The sequence below is a fragment of the Neomonachus schauinslandi genome, chromosome 14 (genome assembly GCF_002201575.2).
Source record: "Neomonachus schauinslandi chromosome 14, ASM220157v2, whole genome shotgun sequence".
NCBI classification, from domain to species: Eukaryota; Metazoa; Chordata; class Mammalia; order Carnivora; family Phocidae; genus Neomonachus; species Neomonachus schauinslandi.
In genome coordinates, this window is record NC_058416.1 from 27648025 (window position 1) to 27668081 (window position 20057).

Consider the following 20057-nt stretch of genomic DNA (forward strand, 5'->3'; position numbering starts at 1 on the left):
GATTTTGATTCACTTAAGTTGTGGTAGACTACACGTAACATAAAATTTATCATGGCAGCTCTTTTAAAATGTACAATTCAGTAGCATTTAGTACATACACAGTGTTGCAGCCATCACCACATGTTTCTGTCACCCCAACAGGAAATGCTATGCTCATGACATAGTTACTCCCTAGACCCCTGTCCCCTGTGTCTCTGGCAGCCACTAATTGACTTTCCGACTTCATTGTGTCTCTTCTGGACATTTCATATAAATGGAATCATGTAGTATGTGGCCTCGTGTCTGGCTTCTGTGACATAGCATGAAGTTTCAGGACTCACCCATGTTTTATCATAAATCCGTACCCCACTCCTTTTAATGGCTGAGTCATATTCCAGTATATGATGTCCCACATTTTGTTTATCCATTCATCAGTTGATAGGCATTTGGGTCGTTTACACTTTTTGGCTGCTGTGAATAGTGCTGTTATGAAATTTGTTTACAAATTTTTGTTAGAACACCTGTTTTCTGTTCTTTTGGGTATATGCCCAGGAGTGGAATTGCTGGGTCATATGGTTACTCTGTTACCGAGTAACTGCCAGAACCTATTTTCTTGCACCATCTCTCACATTCACACTTGCAATGTCTGAGAGTTCCAGTTATTCTACATGCTTGCAGCACTTTTATTCTTGAGTCTGAATGTTGCTTACATTGTTGGGGCAGTATAATGGAAAGGAAGATTAATCCTCCTTCTTGATCTTTTTTAAGATTTTCCTGCAAATGCTAACAGCAACATTAGGTCTGAAATGTGTTTATCTTGTTTTTAAAGAGAAAATGTGGTATTTACCTTAAAATATTTACTTTAATAGTCATTTACTTCTGACCTCTCCTTGACACCTAAGGTTCCGAGTGGTTGCTCGAGGCATGGCCGCCTTCCTTTCAGTTCAGGTTCCTTCCGAGGATCAGATCCGTTTGAAGCCTGGCACGGAATTACATCTGACCCCAAAAGCTCAGCAGGTCAGTAAAAACAGCTTTACAGTTCCTGGGTAGGAGTCCTTCCGTCGACCTGCCCAGGAGGCGGGGAGGGGGCAGCGCTGGTCCTTACACACGACGACAACACAAGGTCGTGGTTTTCAGGAGTAGCTCATCAGTATGCTCTGCGCCCCGGAAAATGGTTACTGCACCTGCCTGCGTTAAACGGTCTTTGTAGGCACTTGCCTCGAGCACTGTCACTGCCGTCGTAGAAGAAGCAAGGCCGTGGGCAGGCAGGCCAGTCCAGGATCAGATCTGGTTCTGATGAACGTGGTGTGCTGACTGGCCACCTGCTGGGGGCTGGGCACTGGCCCAGAAGCTGGGGCCACAGTGAAGACCAGTGAGGTTAGCTGAGCTGTAGCTGGGAACCAAGGAAGCAGCTCCTATTTTGTGAGTCTGGAGGTTGACCACTGCTGGCTGCTGTTGGAATAACCAAACCCGGACAGAGCGGCAGCTGTGAGAAATGCTAGTTTGTTCTAGAACACGGACGGCCACGTGGCAGCGGTCCCATTCCTGCACCTGCAAACAGGCTGGCCGCGTGTGTACAGAGGTGGCTCAGATAAAACGATGGCTAGCGTTCTTGAGTCCTCACTACGTGCCAGTCCCTGTTGTAAGTCTTCACTCACCGGACAGACCCTCCTAACCACCCCGTACGCTAGGGACGGTTCCTGTCCTGGCTGTGTGTGGTGAGGAAGGGGAGCGCAGAGGGGCGGGCGCGCTAGCTTGCACGTGCTGGGCCGGGATCACTCAGCCGTGTGGCTCCGCCTCGCCCTCTTGGCGCTTGCACCCCCAGCTCTTCCTCCTCTGCAGCCTTGCGGTGTCCAGGCTAGCCCCGGGCCAGATGACCTCCTGGGTATCGAGAGCACGCGTCCAGTGATCCAGTCGGCAGGTTCTTCACAGGCTTCTTGGTCTATGTAAGACCTGATACTTGTCCCGAACTGACCTCACAACTGCTCTCTGAGTCCCCAAAGTCATCGGTGAGCCATGTCTGAACCCCACAGGTGGGCAGGTGATTGTCCCGAGGGCCGGTTGTGAGGTCAGCACGACCCATTTCCGGGTATATTTGAGACGTCTGACGCTCTCCTGCATCAGAGGAGGTCCCCTGAGCCTCACCTCTCTGCCTGCGTTCCCTTCAGGCATGGCTCCCGCTCAAGCCCAGTGCTTCCTGTTCTTAGGTTGAACTCTCTTCACACAGCAGTTAGGTTGGTACCCAAATCCCTTCAGTTTATTTTCCACTCCAAGACTTCTGTCTCCAACCCCCTGGCCATTTACTTCTAAGCTGCCAGTTCGTTTACCATCCTCAAAATCTTCTCCGTCCTTGTTTACTGAGCCAAGCAAATTCCACCATTTAATCTATATTCGCTAGTGCAGTGGTCGCATCTCTGAGAGGAGAAGGTGTGGGGGACTTGATGGGCACATTCACCATCCTGGGGGTGGGTGAACTTGTATAGCTGGAAAATAAAACTCTCCCTACACTAAGAACTGTTACCCCGATTTTGTTTTCTCCAAATAGTCTTTTTCACTTCTCCCACTATGAAGGAAAGAAATTTTAAAATTATGGGATTAAAGAATGTAAAGAGGGGCGTGGGATGCCTGGGTGGCTCAGTCGTTAAGTGTCTGCCTTCAGCTCAGGTCAGGATCCCAGGGTCCTGGGATCGAGCCCCGCATCGGGCTCCTTGCTCGGCGGGGAGCCTGCTTCTCCCTCTCCCACTCCCCCTGCTTGTGTCCCCTCTCTCGCTGTCTCTCTCTGTCAAATAAATAAATAAAATCTTAAAAAAAAAAAAAGGGCATGGGGGCACCTTCATTGTTTTTGGCGGGCAAAGCCGGAGGAACTTGATCTGTACTTCGTTTGTTGACTGATCGAACTACCTTATTGTTTATCCTCAGCAGCACTTAGACACTGGTTTCTTTTGAATTTCATACAGTTAGCTTAGTGTGACATTTTGTAACGTGAGAACAAACCCAACAGCAAATCAAACATCGCACAGGCCATTGGCACCTGGGATTTCCGGTTAAGGGGCTTGCAGCAGGGGCTCTCTGTGCAGAAGGGTTGGGAAACAGCACAGGCCAGCAGGAGGGAGGGCTGGGTGTGGAAGGCGGCCGAAGCCGGAGAAACTTGAGTTGCTGGCTTCCTTCCTCTGTGGTTAATCAGTGAGTGCCTGCCTCTGGGACTTGTAGTTCTGTAAGCTTCCCGGAGGCTCACGGTCGTAGCAGATAATGGCAGGTGTGCTGCACCTGTGGGAATCACATTGTATGCGTCTGTATGGTTAACCCTCTTGTCTTCGTGTCTTTTAGGCTCTGACTGCTCTTGAATCCTTGACATCAAATAAGCAGTATGTTGAATACCAGGATCAGATATCACAAGCTGCACAATTTATAAAGCATCCTGGCCATTGCCTCCAAGATGGGAAAAGCTTCCTGGCTCTTCTTGTTAACTGTCTCTATCCAGAAGTGCATTATTTGGACAACATACGATAGTAACACTGAGTATCTCAAGAAACCCTGTTGCTGTTTACGTTTACATTTAACTTTGCTGTTGCACAAGTAACTTCGCTCAGTCTCACTGCAGAGCTCAGTTTGGCCAATGAGTTTGTTGGCTGCAATGCAAGTCGGGGGGCACTAGATAATTCTGTTGCGCATGCGCACGTGTGTGTGCGCATGTGTGCGTGCGTGTGTGCGTGCGTGTGCGTGTGTGTGTGTCTTCTTAGTTCTTGAAACTTCTTGGGGCCTTTTAGTTTTTATGTTCACCCGACAGGAGAAACTTAACTGAGTCCCACTTGGGCACAGAACCACTCTCAGCTGCTGGAGCCCCAGTCACCTCACAGGACCCCGCAACAGAGCTCTTCTGTGTCTCCATTTCTGTCTTCCCTATTTTATTTAAATCTCGAGACTGCTGTGCCAGATCTAACCGCTTTGGGAGTCATGTAGAGCCCTCACTTTTGAACCCCATTTGTGTTCTTTCCAGGTAAAAAAAGCTTAGAAAATTTCTGCATTTCTCACAGGTGGGGAAATACACCAGCTTAAAAGTATCACTTCCCTCAGAATGGAGATAAGAATGCTGAATTAAAGTGAGTCATTGTCTAAAATGGGGCCACTTGATCCATTTCCATCCAGCTGTGGTCCTTATGGAGAAGGAGACATCCCTGTCAACCGAGGTGGCACACTGGTGGCGTGTTTTGTGTGATCCCCATGGTGGAGAGTGTGGTCACTGTAGACATAATCTCTGTAGAGCCTATCCCAGCCCATTCCCTCACTCAGGTCACTTCCTCCGTCCCTGTAGACATCAGAGTTCGCAACTCTTGTTAGACACCAGGCTTGAAATCGGAAGGCCTTGCTGTCTAGAAAGAGACAGAGTCTGAGAACTTGATGCTCTGGGTCCCTGTGTGTTTCTTCATTCCACATGTAAAGTCAGATGAAGTTAGCACACCTGCTGAAGCACTTGTCCCTGGAAATTGGGCTTTTCCCAGTAGCCCTGTGCCTTCTGTTGTTGGTAACAGTTCACTCATTACCAGCGCCTTTCTGTAGTGTGGCCTTGTTCTGTCGCCAGCTTCTTGCTCTCGTCATTTCCCCCCTGGAATGAAGTTTGACTTTTGTCTTCCTAATTCTCTTGGCTCAGAATTGGTTTTGTTTGTTCAGCTTGCATAATATGTCTTCTGTTCATGGGTTACTTATAACCCAAGGGTATTTACCGAAAAATATCTGAACTGAGAGCTCTTAGCAGGGGGTAGGGATCTAGGTTAACGGAGTGATAATCTCTTTTTCAGATATCCTATGTAGTACTTCCCCCAACATGTGGAAGTGTGCAGGAGCTGTTCTTCATTTCAAACTTCTCTAGTTGGACAGAACACTTCTGCCTCACAGAGCTCATCCCCGTGCAGCCTCCGAGTTTGTGTAGGTCACGAGGTGTCCGTCTCAGAGGGGCGCGTCACAGAGCTAGCCTGGGGCGTTTTGCTTCTCTCCACTTTCAACATCAGGCAGCTTCCCTGTGCTGTGTAAGAAAGTGTTAGAAGCTGTGAGCAGTTTGGTGGCCGATTTGGCAACAAAGATTTTATGACAGGAGGGGTTTTGTGTGCTCTTTTCTCTGAGGAAGCTGTAATTATTGGTATCCTAGAATGTGAACATTTTTGAGTGACAGTATGTACATTTTAAAGAAAATTATGATTATTAATTTTCGAAGGTTTGTAATATTTATAATGTGTTTGGTCTGTAAAAATCATAAAAAATAAAACCACCCTTTGGTTGTAGCTGGCAAGACTACGAATTTTAGGGATCTCACACTATCTTGTCAAATATTTCAGTTAAAGTCAATGCAGGCTTTCGTGCCTGATGTCCTCTATTTCATTTGACACTGGAACTTGATTATCATAGGGGGTCGGTGAAAGCGCCTCCTCTCTAACTCCTTCGGGCTTAGCAGCAGTGGGAGCTTGGCTCACCGCTTGGTTCTTCCGAGCTGCTCTGGGCCAAGAAAGCGCTTTAAAGACAGTGAGATGCTTCAGAAGGTGGCAGCGCTGCTGCAGCCTCCTGGGGCGGAAGAGACCGGCCTCCCCTTTGGCTTTCAGGAGTAACGTGCCTTTGCTGCTGAAAGTAGTCGGCCTCCGGAGCGCGCAGGGCCGGTTTTGGACGCTGTTACCCGTGCTGTGCATGGCTGACTGGATCCAGCCGGCCCCAGGCCGCCCGCTCTGAGCAGTGCTGGAGGCCCGCTGGCCCACACCTGCCCACACCTGCCCTGCACCTGCCACGGGCGGCACCTGCTTCCCACAGGGATGTCTGGCAGCTTCCTGGCCCATGACGAGCATCTCCCCTGCTTCTACCCCCCCACCCCACCCCGTCTCCCCCAGCTCTGCAGCACACAGAGCTCGGTCCGAGAGGCACCCTCGGTCTCCCTCTCCAGGCTCCCACGCCTGTGACAAGTGAACACGGCGGAAAGCTGGGAGGCGCAGACGCTGAGGACAGGAGGTGGTGCTGATGTGTGTGCCCAGCCTGCTGGAGGATTTGGGACCCACCCCGCATGTTCCCAAAGCTCCTGGGCACACAGAGAACCTCATGATCTGTTTGGGGCCCAGTCACATCTGCTTCCTGGGGTTGCAGGAGTCGCTCAGTTCTGAGGCGGGGGCAAGCCTACCCAGAAGATGCAAACCCCCAGAGTAGCCTAACCTCACTTTAACCAAGTGCCAACCGCGTTCCTCCCGGTCGGTTACTAAAATCAGTGTGTCCACGTTGTACAAGGTAGAGTGTGCATGGCCTTTCTTCCTTTTGAATGAAGGTGATACTCCGTTTTCTACTGGGTTTTTAATACTAAGCTTAATGATTTCTTCTGGAGCGGGAAGCAAATGCTGTACAATCGTGACTGAAGTCAGCAGGGACATTAAAGCTCATCTGGTCCCACTTCTCATTCAGCAGGGATCCCCAGCCCTGCTCTTCAGCCTCCCCTGCTGACCCCCTCCTGCCTCTCCTTTGCCCCTCCCCGGCAGCCCCCAGGCCAGTAGTGCCCCCCTTTGTGGGCAAGGCCAGGTGGCCCGTGACCAGCTCTCTCTGTAGTTCTACTTTACGTAGCACCAAAGCTGGCCTGATAACATCGGTAACGGTTTGGCAGGAGCAGGCCAGGCCGGGGCTGCTCTCCTCCTCCTCCTCGGACAAATCTTCCAACACTCCCAGACCTCCTCACACCTCTGGCCCCACCCGTCCACCTCTTAGTCTTCAGGCTAAATGCTCAGTGCCTTCAGTTGGCCCTCTTCCACCCAACGTCTAACAGGACTGCTCTTTGGGGAAAGTGGCCGCGTTAGCCCATGGTACTCCAAAAGGGTACTCCAAAAGTGTCCACGAGTAGCAGGGCCAGGACTTGGGAGACAGATGAGGCTCCAAGGGCACAAACTGGAGGCGGCACTCACCTGCAGGCATCTGGAGAGTGTGCTTCCTTCCGTTCCGTGCCCTCCGCCTGCCCCTGCCCTGGGGGTCAGTCACCGCAGCGAGGGCCCAGCAGCCACGTCCACTGCCCGGGCCCCGTGGACGGCATCGGCTCTCAGCAGCTGTGCCCCGCGGTTGGCACATTCAGTTAGTGGTGGATTGAAACTCCAGGCCTTGTTTAACGTCGTTTCCTTCCAAAGACTGGTCTCACCTGTCAGCACGATGAGCTTATAATGAGGCTTTGCATGTTATCTTTTAAAACTGCTCTTCACGGGGCGCCTGGGTGGCTCAGTCGTTAAGCGTCTGCCTTCGGCTCAGGTCATGATCCCAGGGTCCTGGGATCGAGCCCCGCATCGGGCTCCCTGCTCAGCGGGAAGCCTGCTTCTCCCTCTCCCACTCCCCCTGCCTGTGTTCCCTCTCTCGCTGTCTCTGTCAAATAAAATCTTTAAAAAAAAAAAAACTGCTCTTCATTTTGGACCAACTTTATGGCTTATTTTGAGGTAGTAGCTGAATTTTTTTCTGCTCAGTTAACTTTGTCTTATTAAACAAAATGGAGAGTATAATGTTGGAAACAAACATGTTGCCTTTTTTACTTTTAAGTATCCTCGTACTGATCTTCCGTTTGAATCTGGGTTGAGCTGGATAAAGTTCTTGGCTTACAGCCAGGTGCTCATACTGACCTTGTTCTGGTCTGTGGTGATCCTCACACTTAATAGAGCCACCAGGTGTCCTGTAGAAACTATAGTTGATGCTTCCTCTAGTCCGGATGGGTTCCTGATTTCTGATGACAATAACTTGAAACAAATAAACTACTGACCCTGTTTTGGGGTAATGAGATCACTTAAGGAATGAATGTTGTTTATTATAACTTTCATTTTTTAATGTACAGATGTAGTATGTCTGAGCACTGAAGGTTACAATTCATTTTTCTTTCAATGGCTTAAAATCACTTATGGGGCAACAAGTACTTCCTAAGTGTATTTAACCCTTTCCTTCCCACATGTCTAGTGTGGCCTTACCACAACTTATTTGTTCATTAAATGTGCAATATTCACTTCCTATTCATTGTTCAGCATTTTACAGGCTTGTACAAAGGATGAGTTTTTTTTTTTTTTTTTTTTTTTTTTTTTTTTTAAAGATTTTTATTTATTTATTTGACAGAGAAAGACACAGCGAGAGAGGGAACACAAGCGGGGAGTGGGAGAGGGAGAAGCAGACTCCCTGCCGAGCAGGGAGCCCGATGCGGGACTCGATCCCGGGACTCCAGGATCATGACCTGAGCCGAAGGCAGTCGCTTAACCAACTGAGCCACCCAGGCGCCCAAAGGATGAGTTTTTATGTAATGATGATAAGCAGGGAGAAATGAGAATTGGTTTAAGTAAAATTCTGCAAATAAACCAGATTCAAATTTCACTTACATGTGGTGGACAGGTCTCATTTTTTGGCAAGTTGGTTGGCAGGTCTTTTCATCCAGAAATCACACTAAGAAAAAGGTGAAATTAGAAAGCTCATAGTGGGTAGAATCTATATATTGTGACAAGTCACCACACCGCACACAAGGCCTCAAAGAGAATTTAATGCTTGGGGGCTTAAGGCCGGCGTAGACAGGAGACCCCCTGGTGATCCCAGAGAGTTCAGGAGAGCCCTGGGAGTCTGATGTGGTTGTGACCTGAGGAGGAGGAGGGATGGGAAGCTGCAGGAAGCCTCCACCGCCAGAGTTGGTGGGCGGGGGTGGGGCACCTCGGAACCTGAGCTCGCTCCTACTATTCGTTTTCATTAACATTTGTAAGACACATCTTGAATGGGCCAAAGTATGGTGGGAGGGTCTGCACTTTTGGGAGTAACATCAGTTTGGAATTTCACCCAGGGACAGGGCCCCTTCCACCCTTGTCTGGGTTTGGCTTCCTTTTCCAGGTAGAACCACAGGATTAAGGGATTGGAAAGTGGATTAGAGGCCAGCTGTGCCACCTCCTTGTAGTGTAGGAATCCGGTTACCTGTCTCTGGATGAGTGGGCTTTCTTGCTGGGCCGGAAGTGGTCCCTGGCACCGTGGGGCATCCCAGAATAGAGAAGGTCTTCATCTTCCTCTGAAAACTCCTCCTCTTCTGAAGACAGTCCTCTTCCCTCTTGGTCTTCTTTGTTAGCCAAACCGTTGTAGGAAACAGCCCTGCATTCCCTGGTCTGTTGGTCAGAGTGACCAACATGGCCTCTCACCTGGACGCCATATTTTAATATCGCCTAAATTTGTGGCTTAGACCAGATTTACCCTGGACTCTCTCAGCCTTCCCAGGCTGACCTGCTCCCAGCCTTGTCCTTCTTAATCAACCTTCCTTAAGGCCCCTCTGCCTACCTTCCCTTTCCCTTCCCCCTCCTTCCCACTCTTAGCCTCCCCCACCTCTCCTCCTCCTTTGGTGGAGGTATGGAGGGGAGTGTCTGGGCAATCTTCTGCTCTGGGGACCCTTTGAGGTCACTTGCACACAGGACTTGGAAATGACTGTGGAAGACAAAGGTCTGGGGGCCCAAACCCAGGGAAACCCAGAGAGTTACAATCCCAAGTAATTCTGTATCCTTATACTGGCAGATCATGTTTTTCTCCCTTTAGTTCATAAAACAGGACACAGAGGAAAGGCACAGGAGAGGAGGAAAGCCTGGGAAAGAGGAGGCGGCACATGGATATGGAAGGAGCTGGGACGGGGCCCCTTCCCTCCTGGAGATTTTCCCTTCATTGTAAATGAGGATAATTGCAGCCTTTCTTGTTCCCTGGGTTTATAGCGAGAACTCCCTGAGGTCACAGAGGTGGAGGCACTCAGGAAATGTGAGGGGCTGTTGTTGGGGGCGGGGGACCAGTATCACTGACCTAAGTGGCCAGGGCTGGCGGTAGGACAAAGCCTGGGACCCCTGACTCTGGGTCTCTAAGGTCCCACTGGCCTGAGGCCCTGTGAGCAGTGGGGCCCCCCGGCTCTCCCGTCCAGGTTAGCAAGGGGGCTGCATGTGAAAATTCAGCCCCGCTGTGGGTCACTTCCGTCCCCAGGCAGGGCCTACCTTCAGTGTAGATTGTCTCACAGAGACACATCTTGATATAAAAGATTAGCTCCTCAAGGGCAGGGAAAGTGTGCTGGGCTCTTGGTGGATCTGGGTGGGCACCCGAGGCCATTGTCATCTCTTCCTCCCGCTGCCCATCCCTGGGGGCAGTTGGTGGGAGGCAGAGGAGTGCAGTCTCCGGGCTGTCAGAAGCCCCTCTTGGGATAACGGGCTCACGTTCCCAGAGCACTGTACGGAGGAAGGGAAGGCTCTAGCTGTGTGCCCTGCGCCGCACTGGGGAGTCCGGTCTTGAAAACGCCAAGTCTCCTGGGTCTCTTCTCTCCGTGGCTTCTTCGGGGCCAGGGACCATGTGCTGACTGCGCCTGTCGCCCGTGGCTCTGGTCCTTGCTTGCCATGACAGAGCCCCTGTGCTCTTAGATGATCTGGTTGGGGAGGACGGTGGCTCTGCTCCACGGAGACCTCCCAGTGGCAGCTCCAGGCTCCCAGGGGTCTGGTGATGGCCAAGTGCACCCCCCCCCCACCACCCTCCCCTTCTGCTCCTAGAGCAGCTGCGTTCTCTGGAGACCAAGCAGGAGGCCACCTGTGCCCTGTGAGCAAATTGGCAGAGGGAGTGCCAGAGGGAGCCTCTGCTGTCCCTCCTCAGGGTGCTCCCACGGCCCATCACCACGTGTGAAACCACTCCGTCAGAGGCGCATTTCTTTGAGGAATGCCGCTTCTGCAGTTTCTGGAAGACCTACTTCGCACTGCACACACCACAGGAAGGAACACTGGCTGGTTAGCTCGCTCCCTTTTAAGTTGGGCCCCAGCCAGAGGCATTCTCAGACTCTAGCTTGCTTAAGAATTGCCTGGAGTCAACTGGACCCTGGCTAGAGACAACAAGCTAAAAAAACCGTTTTGAGAACTGGGTAAATACGAATGTGGGCTGTAAGATGGTATTGTTCAATTACTGTTAATTTTCTCCAATGTGCTAATGGCATTGAAGTTATGGGGGCGCATGCTCTTGTTCTCCAGAGATGCAGCTGACGTATTTAGAGGTGAAGTACTGTGGTGTCTTGAATGGTTTACTCTTGAATAGTTCAGCCAAACACACATGTGCGTGCACGCTTGCACACACACGTGAATGGGCACATTAGGAAATACAGCAAATATGGCAAAATGGTAGTAACTGTTGAATGTGGGTGGTGGGTATGTGGATGATCATCTTTTTCAGCTTTGTGTGTGTGTGTGCGCGCGCATGTTGGAAAATGATCACAATACAAAGTTACGGGCAAAATCACGTGAGCATTTGTTTAAGATTCCAGCGCCCACCCTCAGAGCCCACTTTTAGGAGGCCCAGGTGGCACTGAGAATGGGGATGTGAGCAAGCTCCCCAGGTGCTCCTGACACAGGTGACCCTCTCTGAGAGCCCAGGGTGTCCAGGTGGAAAGCGCAGCCCGAGCGCGTGGGGCGTGTGGGGCAGGTGCAGCGCCAGGCCGGGGAAAGCATCCCGCTGGGCAGTACGGGGAGTCAGCACCATGCTGGGCCGCTTGGGTGCCTGGCTCCCTTCTGCTTCTCGGTCCTGTTGGGGGCAGCACTGGCCACCGCGTGGGAGACTCCTCTCGCTGCAGCCCCAGCTCCGGCCACCGTGCCTCTGTGCTCACGTCCCAGCAACTTTCAGCTATTTCAACATCATGCTGTGTCCGACCTCCTGGCCTTTGCCCAGACTGTCCTTTCTGCTTAGAATCACCTTTGTTCTTAACCTTCCAATTTCCATCCTTCCCCATCACACATATCATCTCCATGTCCCCTCCTCCAGGAAGCCTTCCCAAGATTGGGTCAGTGATCCCTTCTGTGTGCTCCCATAGCACCTTCAGCATTTTCCACTTACTGGTCCGTGGCTCGCTAACGTGAGAAATCCTGGAGTCTTACTGTGGAGCCCTCAGGGCTGTGCCCCGGGCTTCGGGGTTTCCTCACTCCAAGTGGTGGCAGGTTTCACTGCCCGGCCCCTTGAGGGTGAGTGGGGCAGGTGGCTAGTCCTGCTCTCAAGTGGGAGACCCTCTAGCGCTTTCTTTTTATCTCCAACCCAACAATCCACAGCGAGAGATGCTGGATCCATGGGAGCCTGGGACCCCGCCAGTCCGTGATGGGCACACACCTTCGGTAAGAATAAACCCTGTTTTCAGCCACTGTGATTTGGGGTTTGTCGGTTAGCACAGCACAACCGAGCCCAGACTGACTGATAGACACCCCTTACTCATTTCTGTACACACGCCTGGCCCAATTCCTCGCACAAAACGGACCCTTAAGAAGTAATTGCTGTCACAGTTTTTCTTGGCTGCAAAACAGGCCTCAAAGTCCATGTAGATGTTTCAAGACACACCACCCCCGTGTCCCTGGCTTCTTCGTTGGTGATACAGGACCCTCCATGCAGATGTCCTCGTACAAGGAGGTGCAAATGCTGACGCATTTTTGGCAGTTCAAACAGCCTCCTGGATGGATCCCCAGTTAACCATGGGCTGCTGACACCCACAGGCCCTGGCGAAGGCTCTGGTGAGCAAGGGTACCTCGCCACCCACTGCCCTGCTTATTAACTTGTGAAGATCCCTCCACTTCAGGCCACCTCCCCAGAAGAGCATGAGCCAGGGCCCCTCCCCACTCTGGGTTACCAGCCTAGCTTTGGGAAAAGCTCTGAGGGAAAGTTTGTCCCCATCGCCTCTTCAGTCCCCTAGCTCTGTGGCCCTTTCCTCTTGCCAGCTTGCCCGGGTCTCAAGCACACCTGCTCCCCCCCTCTCCTGACCCCAGGGACTGCGGGAGCTAAAATGCACACGCTCGCACTGACGTGTGAATGTGGAAGGTAGCACCCCACAAAGTCAGCCTGAGAGGCCTCGGGCAAATGCCGTGAAATTGCTGGTGCTTTTGGACCTCACACGTCCGGGGAGGGTGTGGGTCATAGGGAGAGGTCGCTGCTGCAGCTGCCTTATCCATGGGACCCTGCAGCCCAGACTGGCCCCTAGCCTCTCAGCGTTGGGTCCTTGAGGGCAGTGGATCCCAGATGCAGGAGACGATGGGTTCCCAGGGGGTCCCAGTTCAAGGAGCGCAGAGCAGCCGATGGGGTAAGAGGTGGGCAGAGGGTGGGGGGCAGTCACAGAGGAGACCCCGGGAGGCAGGGGGACCAGGCTTCTCCTCACCACTGAGTGGATGTTCCTGGGACCACAGGTTTACGCAGCCCCAGCCTCAGAAGCCCCGGCCCTGTCTGTTCTACTATGACGTTCTGTGTAGGAAAGGGTGAGAGTTTGTCCGTGAGTTTCGTGCTGGAGCTTGCACACATGTGCGCGTGCACACACACACACTCAAAATGCTGGTCCCACTGACATAAATATCCCGGGGGCTCTGGGACAGACATCCTTGTAGGAGACCACTGAGCCTCTGTGAGCGGGATCTTGACACCCTTTGTGGGAGGTCGCCCAGCCAGGGGCTGCCCATGTGGCTGGGAGCCAGGAAGGGCCGTCCCAGCTAAGCTTGGCCTTGGCCTCTGCTCTTCATGGGGTACAAGTGGATGCCAGTGGCCAAGGGGCTCCTCATGGTACACATGTGGCCGCTGGTGGGTCCCGAGGGCTCATCTGGCTCAAATTCTCATAGTTGGACTCCTGAGCCTGGGGCCTGTGGACAGGAGAAAGTGCGTTGACCACCCAATACACAAGTGGGGGCGCCGCCAATTGCCCACACCATGCCCCAGCCACAGGCAGGAAGGAGAGTTGAAATGGGCGCCCGGCCTAGACCCAGCAGAGTGTGGGGACTAACTAAGGCTGGAGAAAGGAGAGCGGGCAGCAGCGTCTGCGGAGCAGGGAGGAGGCTACCATGGAGGATGGCCTCCCAGACCCCAGAGGCACTATGTTCTGGAAGGGATCTCGTCGGTGGCATCAACAACCGTCTTGTGCCTGGTGCCCCCCACACTGATCTCCCCAGGCGTGGCCCCCTGAGCTCTAGCTGCTCTCCTCACTTCTCCCGCGGGCATCGCAGACCTATGTGTGAGCGCTTGCACCCCCTCCTCCCTGTCATCTTCATCTCAGTCAGTGGCACCCAGGCTTACAGCGCCGAAGCTGGGCACCCTGGCTGCCTCACTCGCTCGTGCTGCCCACCCGGCCCCCTGGTCAGCCCTGCCTTCTGTCTGCCCGCCTCTCCACCTCCGCCCTGCCGCCTCCTCGGAAGGCTCCTGGCCCCCAGCCTTGTTCGGGTGGGGCCCCCCGGGTGCTTCCCATGAGCACTCAGTGACTTCCCATCGGCCCCTTCCCGGTCTCCCCTGAGCCTGTGACGGGCCCAGCGCCGCCTCCCTTCCCGGGGCTCTGCTGCGTGGCCCTGTCCATTTCCTTCACAGCTCATACTTCAGAATCGAAGCTGATCTTGTTCACGTGTTTATCAAATTCTCCACGTTAAAACGTGAGTTTTCTGACGTTGGGGAATGTCGCTGTAGTGTTAGCACCCAGCACGCTGTCTATACACAGCAAGTACGCAGTGTCTACCTGACCCCTCGGCTTTCTGACGTAGGTGACTCCGTGTGCTAGTCAGTTAGCAGAGCAGAGGGACACTGCATGGGTTTTCAAGAACGTGGGGGATGGCTGGACGGGCAGCTAGAGAGAGGGGCCTGGGCTGGTAATATGGCTTCTCCCGCCCTCAGGGCACAGGCAGGGACCAAGTTATGGGAACGCCTGCGCTTGTCCAGTAGGCCCTGAAAGACTGGGCTCTTCCCCCCCACTCCCCAGCATCCCAGGCACCCCGCCCAGGGTCAGTGAACTGGATTCTTTCTTCCACGCAGACCTTCACTTGAACAGACACCGAGAGAGAAGGGGAGCCTGGACTGCAGGGTCAGCACGTCCTAGCTTAAACCCTCTGAACCTCTAATGGCATTTTGTTTGAGAAGCCTTCAGCTCTGGGGCAGAATGAGCGCCCCGAGCGGGCTTTCGTGTGAGTCTGCCTATTCTAGAATGCTGGGGAGCCCAAGAGGAAACACAGCCTCTAGGAATCACATGTAGGCGCGGACATAAGACAGAAAAATGACCCTTCGGCACCAGGATACCAGGCAGGTCTGGGAGAGATGCCAGTGTGAGGCCCAGACTGTAAATGCTGGGGGAGGGGTGGGTGGGGAGAGCAGGTCAGCGTGGCCTGGTCTGGCCAAGAAGGACTTGGGAGACTGAAGAGCAGGACTTTTGAAGGCTGTAGGGAAGGTCGAAACCCTGGTCGAGGCCCAGACCCCAGCCCTGCCGCTTTGCCTGGTCTTTCTCCTTATGCTACAAGCCCTGGAAACTCTGTGTGCCTTGGCCAGTGGGGACTTAGACTGGGGTGGGAGAAGGCAGGGTACTCACCGTGGTGGGGTGTCCTGGGCGACTGGGTGCTCTGTAGGAGGGACAGAGAGAGAGAGAGAGACGCATGAATCTCTATGGTAGCCTCAGGCGACAGGCCCCACTGTCCACCCCACCGCACTATGGAAAGTGGTCCGAAGGGACGTGCGACAAACACTAGCTAGCCAGGCATGAAGCGGCCTTAGAGATGACCAGGAGTTAACGATGAGAAGCGTGGAGGGAGAAGCCGCCCAGCAGAAGAACCCGCCTTTCTCAGGACTGTGGCGCCCAGAACGCTTGGTGGGTCTGAAGAACAGGCAAGGAAAGACAGCAAAGCCACAGGAAAGGCAACAGCCGGGGCAACTGTGACAAATTCTGGATTTCATCCCAAGACGGTGTGAGGCGGGTGCTACTGACCCGGATGGTCCGAGAGGCTCTGGGAAGCCCCTGTCTGGCACAAGCCGATTTCCCATCCAGCTCAGCGAGAGCAATGAGGGGTGAACGGCAGGTCCGGAGGACACCCTGCTGGCCCACGCGCGCACACCCTGCTAGTCCACACGCGCACACACCCTGCTGGCCCACGCGTGCACACCCTGCTAGCGGTCCACACGCGCGTGCACCCTGCTGGTCCACAACGCGCGCGCACCCTGCTGGCCCACACGTGCACACCCTGCTGGTCCACACGCGCGTGCACCCTGCTGGTCCACAACGCGCGCGCACCCTGCTGGCCCACACGTGCACACCCTGCTGGTCCACACGCGCGTGCACCCTGCTAGCCCACACGCGCACACCCTGCTGGCCCACACGTGTGCATTTCCGCACCTGTCGCTCCCTCTGCTGGGAATACCATCAGCTCCTTGCTTCAGTTCCTGATCTAGCTGTCCCCTTACTTGTAAAGCCTTCCCTCCTGGCCTATCCGGACGTCCCACCCGGGTGAGGCATGCTACACTCTGGGCCCCTGTGGTACCCGGGCTCCAGGATAGCCCTTCTCCCTGCAGACTGCAATTATTTGCTTACTCTTCAGCACCCCATTCGAGGGCACGGCTTATTCATCTCTGTCTTCCGAGCACCTACACAGCACACAGTAGGTCCTCAAGATGCTTACTGTAACACAACGGAATGGTGCTATTTGGAAGACCTATGTGTGGTCAGAATCCTCAGGAGGAGTCATTTATGAGGTGTGGGCGAAGGGTGGGAGTTACATTTTTTGGGTCTCTGTCTCTAGGTTCGAGGCAAGTTCCTTCACTTCTCTGTCCTCCGCTTCCTTAGTGTAAAATGGGCTCCTGCTGGTTCCCCCCTCCTGGGCTCTACGCAGGGAGAGGACAGCGAGATGAGGCACAGGTGCAGAAAGCGTGCAGGGGCTGAGTCACGCCAGGTGCTCGGCCAGGCGGTCTTTCCTGGGAGAGAGCCCCCGCCCGGCCCCTCGCCCCCACCCTGGCCCGGGGTGCACCCACCTAGGCGGCGGCGGGCGGCGGCGCGGGCGGCCAGAATGCCGAGCAGCAGTAACGCCTTGAGGCCAAGCACGCCGAGCGGGAGGGCGAGCGCCGGGGCCCCGGAGGCGCCGTGGAATCGGAACAAGTAGATGCTGGCCTCCGCGCGGCCCAGGCTGTTGGAGGCCGTGCACGTGTAGCGGCCGTCGTGGGCCAGCGCGGGCAGCTCGGCGGTCACCTGGTGGCCGTGACCCTGGCCCGGGCCCGGCACGGCGGCCGAGCCGTTGCCCAGGGCCGGGCCGGACCAGTCGAGGGCGGGCGGCGGCTCCCCCTCGGCCGTGCAGAGCGCGCGGAAGGCGTGCGCCGGCCCGGGCAGCACCGAGAGGTTGACGATCCTCGGGGCGGCTGCGGGCAGCGGCCAGGGCGTCGGGGGAGAAAGCGAACCGTGGTCAGAGCAGCGGCGGGCAAGGGGGGGACCCCTCCCAGTCCCTTTTAGTCACCAAGAGATTTGGGGGCGGGGGCGCAGAGAGGATGGAGTAGGCGCTCTAGCGCCATGGTGCCTGGGACCCCATGGAGATGTGGCCTTGGGCAAGTTATTCTGAAGCTCCGTGCCTCAGTTTCTTCATGCATAAAATGGGGATCGTTTACCTTACGGGGTCGTTGAGGAGATTTGGCAAGTTAATACATGTGGGGTGCTTGGATTCGGGCCTGGCCCATAGCAAATGCTCACTCAACGGTCGTTACCGTTGCTGGAGCTCAGGGCTGGGGGCTGTCTGCCGGTATGATTTCAAGGGCACTTCCCACTCGCAGACAGCCTCACCAAGGTCTAGAGTTGAACGCGGGGGTCTGCGGCAGGGCGGCGCGCGGCCCCGGGTTAGAAACTGACATGCACTCGGAGAGGCGGCACTCGGAGAGTCAGGACCGCCTGACTCCACAGGCACATGGGAAGTTCTTGGCAGAGCCAGACTGGCACCCAGAACGGGATCCCCACAGCAGGGAGGGCTAGGATTTTTAAAAGCTCTCCAACTAATTCCAGTGCGCGGCCAGGGTTGAGAACCTCGGCTCTAGGGGCCGGGGACCCTGGCTCCCACTTCTTTAGGGGCTCCCGGGGCACCTCCCCAGGGGGCTGCGGGTGCCCTTCAGTGCACAGAGCACACATTCCATCGCAGCCTTGCCATTATTGTTCAACTTGTGTCCCTCCCCCTAGACTGAGAGCTCCTGGGGCCATTCACCAACCTCCCCCCCCCCCCCCCGCGCTCCCTGAGCTTCATTCCGATGCCCACTCCCGGGCGCCGCTCAGCCCTTCTCAGGGCCAGCATTCTGCATTTTTACCAAGTTGCCGAGCGGCCCGCGTCCATCGCCAGGTGTGCGGCCCCCTGCCCTAAAGAAAGGCGCCATGTATCGCCCCCCTGGGGACGCGGCGGGCCGGGGGGAGGGGCGCCGCGCTCACCGGTCACGCGGAGCCGGACGCCGTGGCGGCTCTCGTAGCGGTCGTGGACGTCGCCGGCGAACTCCACGCGGCAGAAGTAGCGGCCGTCGTCGGCCAGGGCGAGGCGCTCGACGCGCAGCGACAGGTCGTTGCGGCGCGGGTTGCCCAGCAGCCGGAAGCGGCCGTGCAGGCTCAGCGCCGTCTGGCAGAGCTCGCTGCCCCGCGCCGCCGCGCACCGGAACACCTGCGGGCCCGCGTAGGCCTCGCCCGCGCGCCAGATGGCCGTGAGCGGCCCGTCGTAGTGGCGGTGCGGGTGCGTGAAGGTGCAGGGCAGCACGGCCGCCTCGCCCGCCGCCGCGCTCACCTCGGCCGGCACCTGCATGGACCAGCGCTGCTCGGGCGCACCTGCGGGCGGCCGGGAGCGTCAGCAGACGCTGGGGTGGGGGGACCCCTCGCCGGGGAGCCTGGAACCCGCAGGACTCAGGGAGCGCCCCGGGGGGGGGGGCGCTGGAAACCCCAGGATTTCAGGAAGCGTCTCCCTCGTGGGGGCCCAGAAACCCACCCCGTGACTTGAGAGGCATCTCCCGGGATCTTGACTCCCATGACTCTCAAGGTGCCTGGACCCTCCCTGCCTCCTTCGGGGAGGTCCCACCTCACCTACAGGCCCACTGACCCCATACTCTTTCCCACCACCTGCGCTGCTGCAGAAAAGCTTCGGGATCCGTGGTTACCATACAGTCCCAAGCCTCCCACGACGGTGAAAATAACACTTACTGTGCACCTCTGTGTTGACCAAGTTCCCGGTAGTATCTCTTTTGGTTCTCGCAAATGAACCTAGATGGAAGCACAGTTATCCTTGGGTTACATGTAATAAACGGAGGCACAGAGAAGTTGTGTAATTAGGTAAGGCCACACAGCTAGAAGGAGGCACAGACAGCATTCTGACTCAGGACTGCCTGACTCCACAGCCAGCAGTCTAGTGCACTAAAGGCATGGAAGCCTGGGGCTTATCCAAGGAGACCAACACTCCCATTTACAGAGGGGAAACAGGCCTCAGCAAGGGGTGGTAGGTTTTGAACTTAATGTGTGGAGCTGGTAGACGAGGTTCCTTTAGAATCCCGGTCAACCCAAAGGGGCGTCCCAAAGGGGCATCCCAAAAGCCAGATGAGGAGCTGAGAGACCATGAGCGGTAGAACTTCGTGCTGTCTTCTTGCTCTGGGCCTAGTTGCCTCACCTGCTGTGCTGTGAGCCTCTGAAGTATGGTTGAGCTCAGGTCTGGGAGCTGTGCTCGGCCTCCAGCTCCAAGATGGCGGCAGAGCCCCGCCCCTGTTGTTGCATGCCTGCCCTGCTTTGGGGAGGGGGCGAGCAGGTGGGCGGCTGGGTGTTGGAGCCGGGCCTGGGAGGATCTGGCTAGGGGTGGTGTCTCCCGGAGGAGGGAGGACAGGCTGGTAGGCCCGCGCTGCTAGAGCCCTGAATGCAGTTCACAAAAATGATCTTTAGAGGGAATAATATAGTTGCTCTTGTATTTCCCAAGAGCTTTGTAATTTACACAGTTCTTTTGTATACATCATGTCACATGACCCGCAAGACACCCTGGGGGAGTGAGGCGGCGGGGAGGGGGGGGGGGATATTGTTATAGATCAGAAAATGGAGGCCCAGAGTCACACAGGCAGAAGATGGGAGAAACCCAGCTTTTCTGACTCCACGTCCAGTGCTCTTTACTCTTTGGGGGTAGCTGCTGCCTTGGGTAGGAATCCCCTGAGCCCACAGCTGGTGACCACCCATCCTCCAAGAACCCTATCCCATCTACTCCGCTTCCTCACTGCTTGCTTCATGCTTTCCTTGCAGCCTAGTGGGGTGTGCAGCAGGTGTGTGCAGCAGGTGTGTGCTGCAGGGGTGTGCTGCAGGGGTGTGCAGCCGGTGTGTG

At 55.3% G+C, this 20057-nt stretch overlaps 2 protein-coding genes across 2 annotated transcripts in view; one reads left to right on the plus strand and one right to left on the minus strand.

Moving 5' to 3' along the window:
* The window catches only part of EPG5 (ectopic P-granules autophagy protein 5 homolog), a 103298-nt gene extending 98017 nt beyond the window's left edge, over positions 1–5281 (plus strand). Inside the window, exons 43-44 of the mRNA XM_044921256.1 lie at positions 882–996; positions 3307–5281. Coding sequence (XP_044777191.1) covers positions 882–996; positions 3307–3489 — 298 coding nt within the window. The 3' untranslated portion in view covers positions 3490–5281. The remainder of the gene's footprint in view (positions 1–881; positions 997–3306) is intronic.
* Positions 5282–13513: 8232 nt separating this feature from the next.
* SIGLEC15 (sialic acid binding Ig like lectin 15) overlaps positions 13514–20057 on the minus strand; it is a 12419-nt gene continuing 5875 nt past the window's right edge. Inside the window, exons 2-6 of the mRNA XM_021686329.1 lie at positions 18905–18964; positions 18152–18535; positions 16726–17106; positions 15296–15326; positions 13514–13595 (exon numbers count right to left, since the gene is read on the minus strand). Of these exons, the coding sequence (XP_021542004.1) occupies positions 13514–13595; positions 15296–15326; positions 16726–17106; positions 18152–18535; positions 18905–18964 (938 nt within the window). The remainder of the gene's footprint in view (positions 13596–15295; positions 15327–16725; positions 17107–18151; positions 18536–18904; positions 18965–20057) is intronic.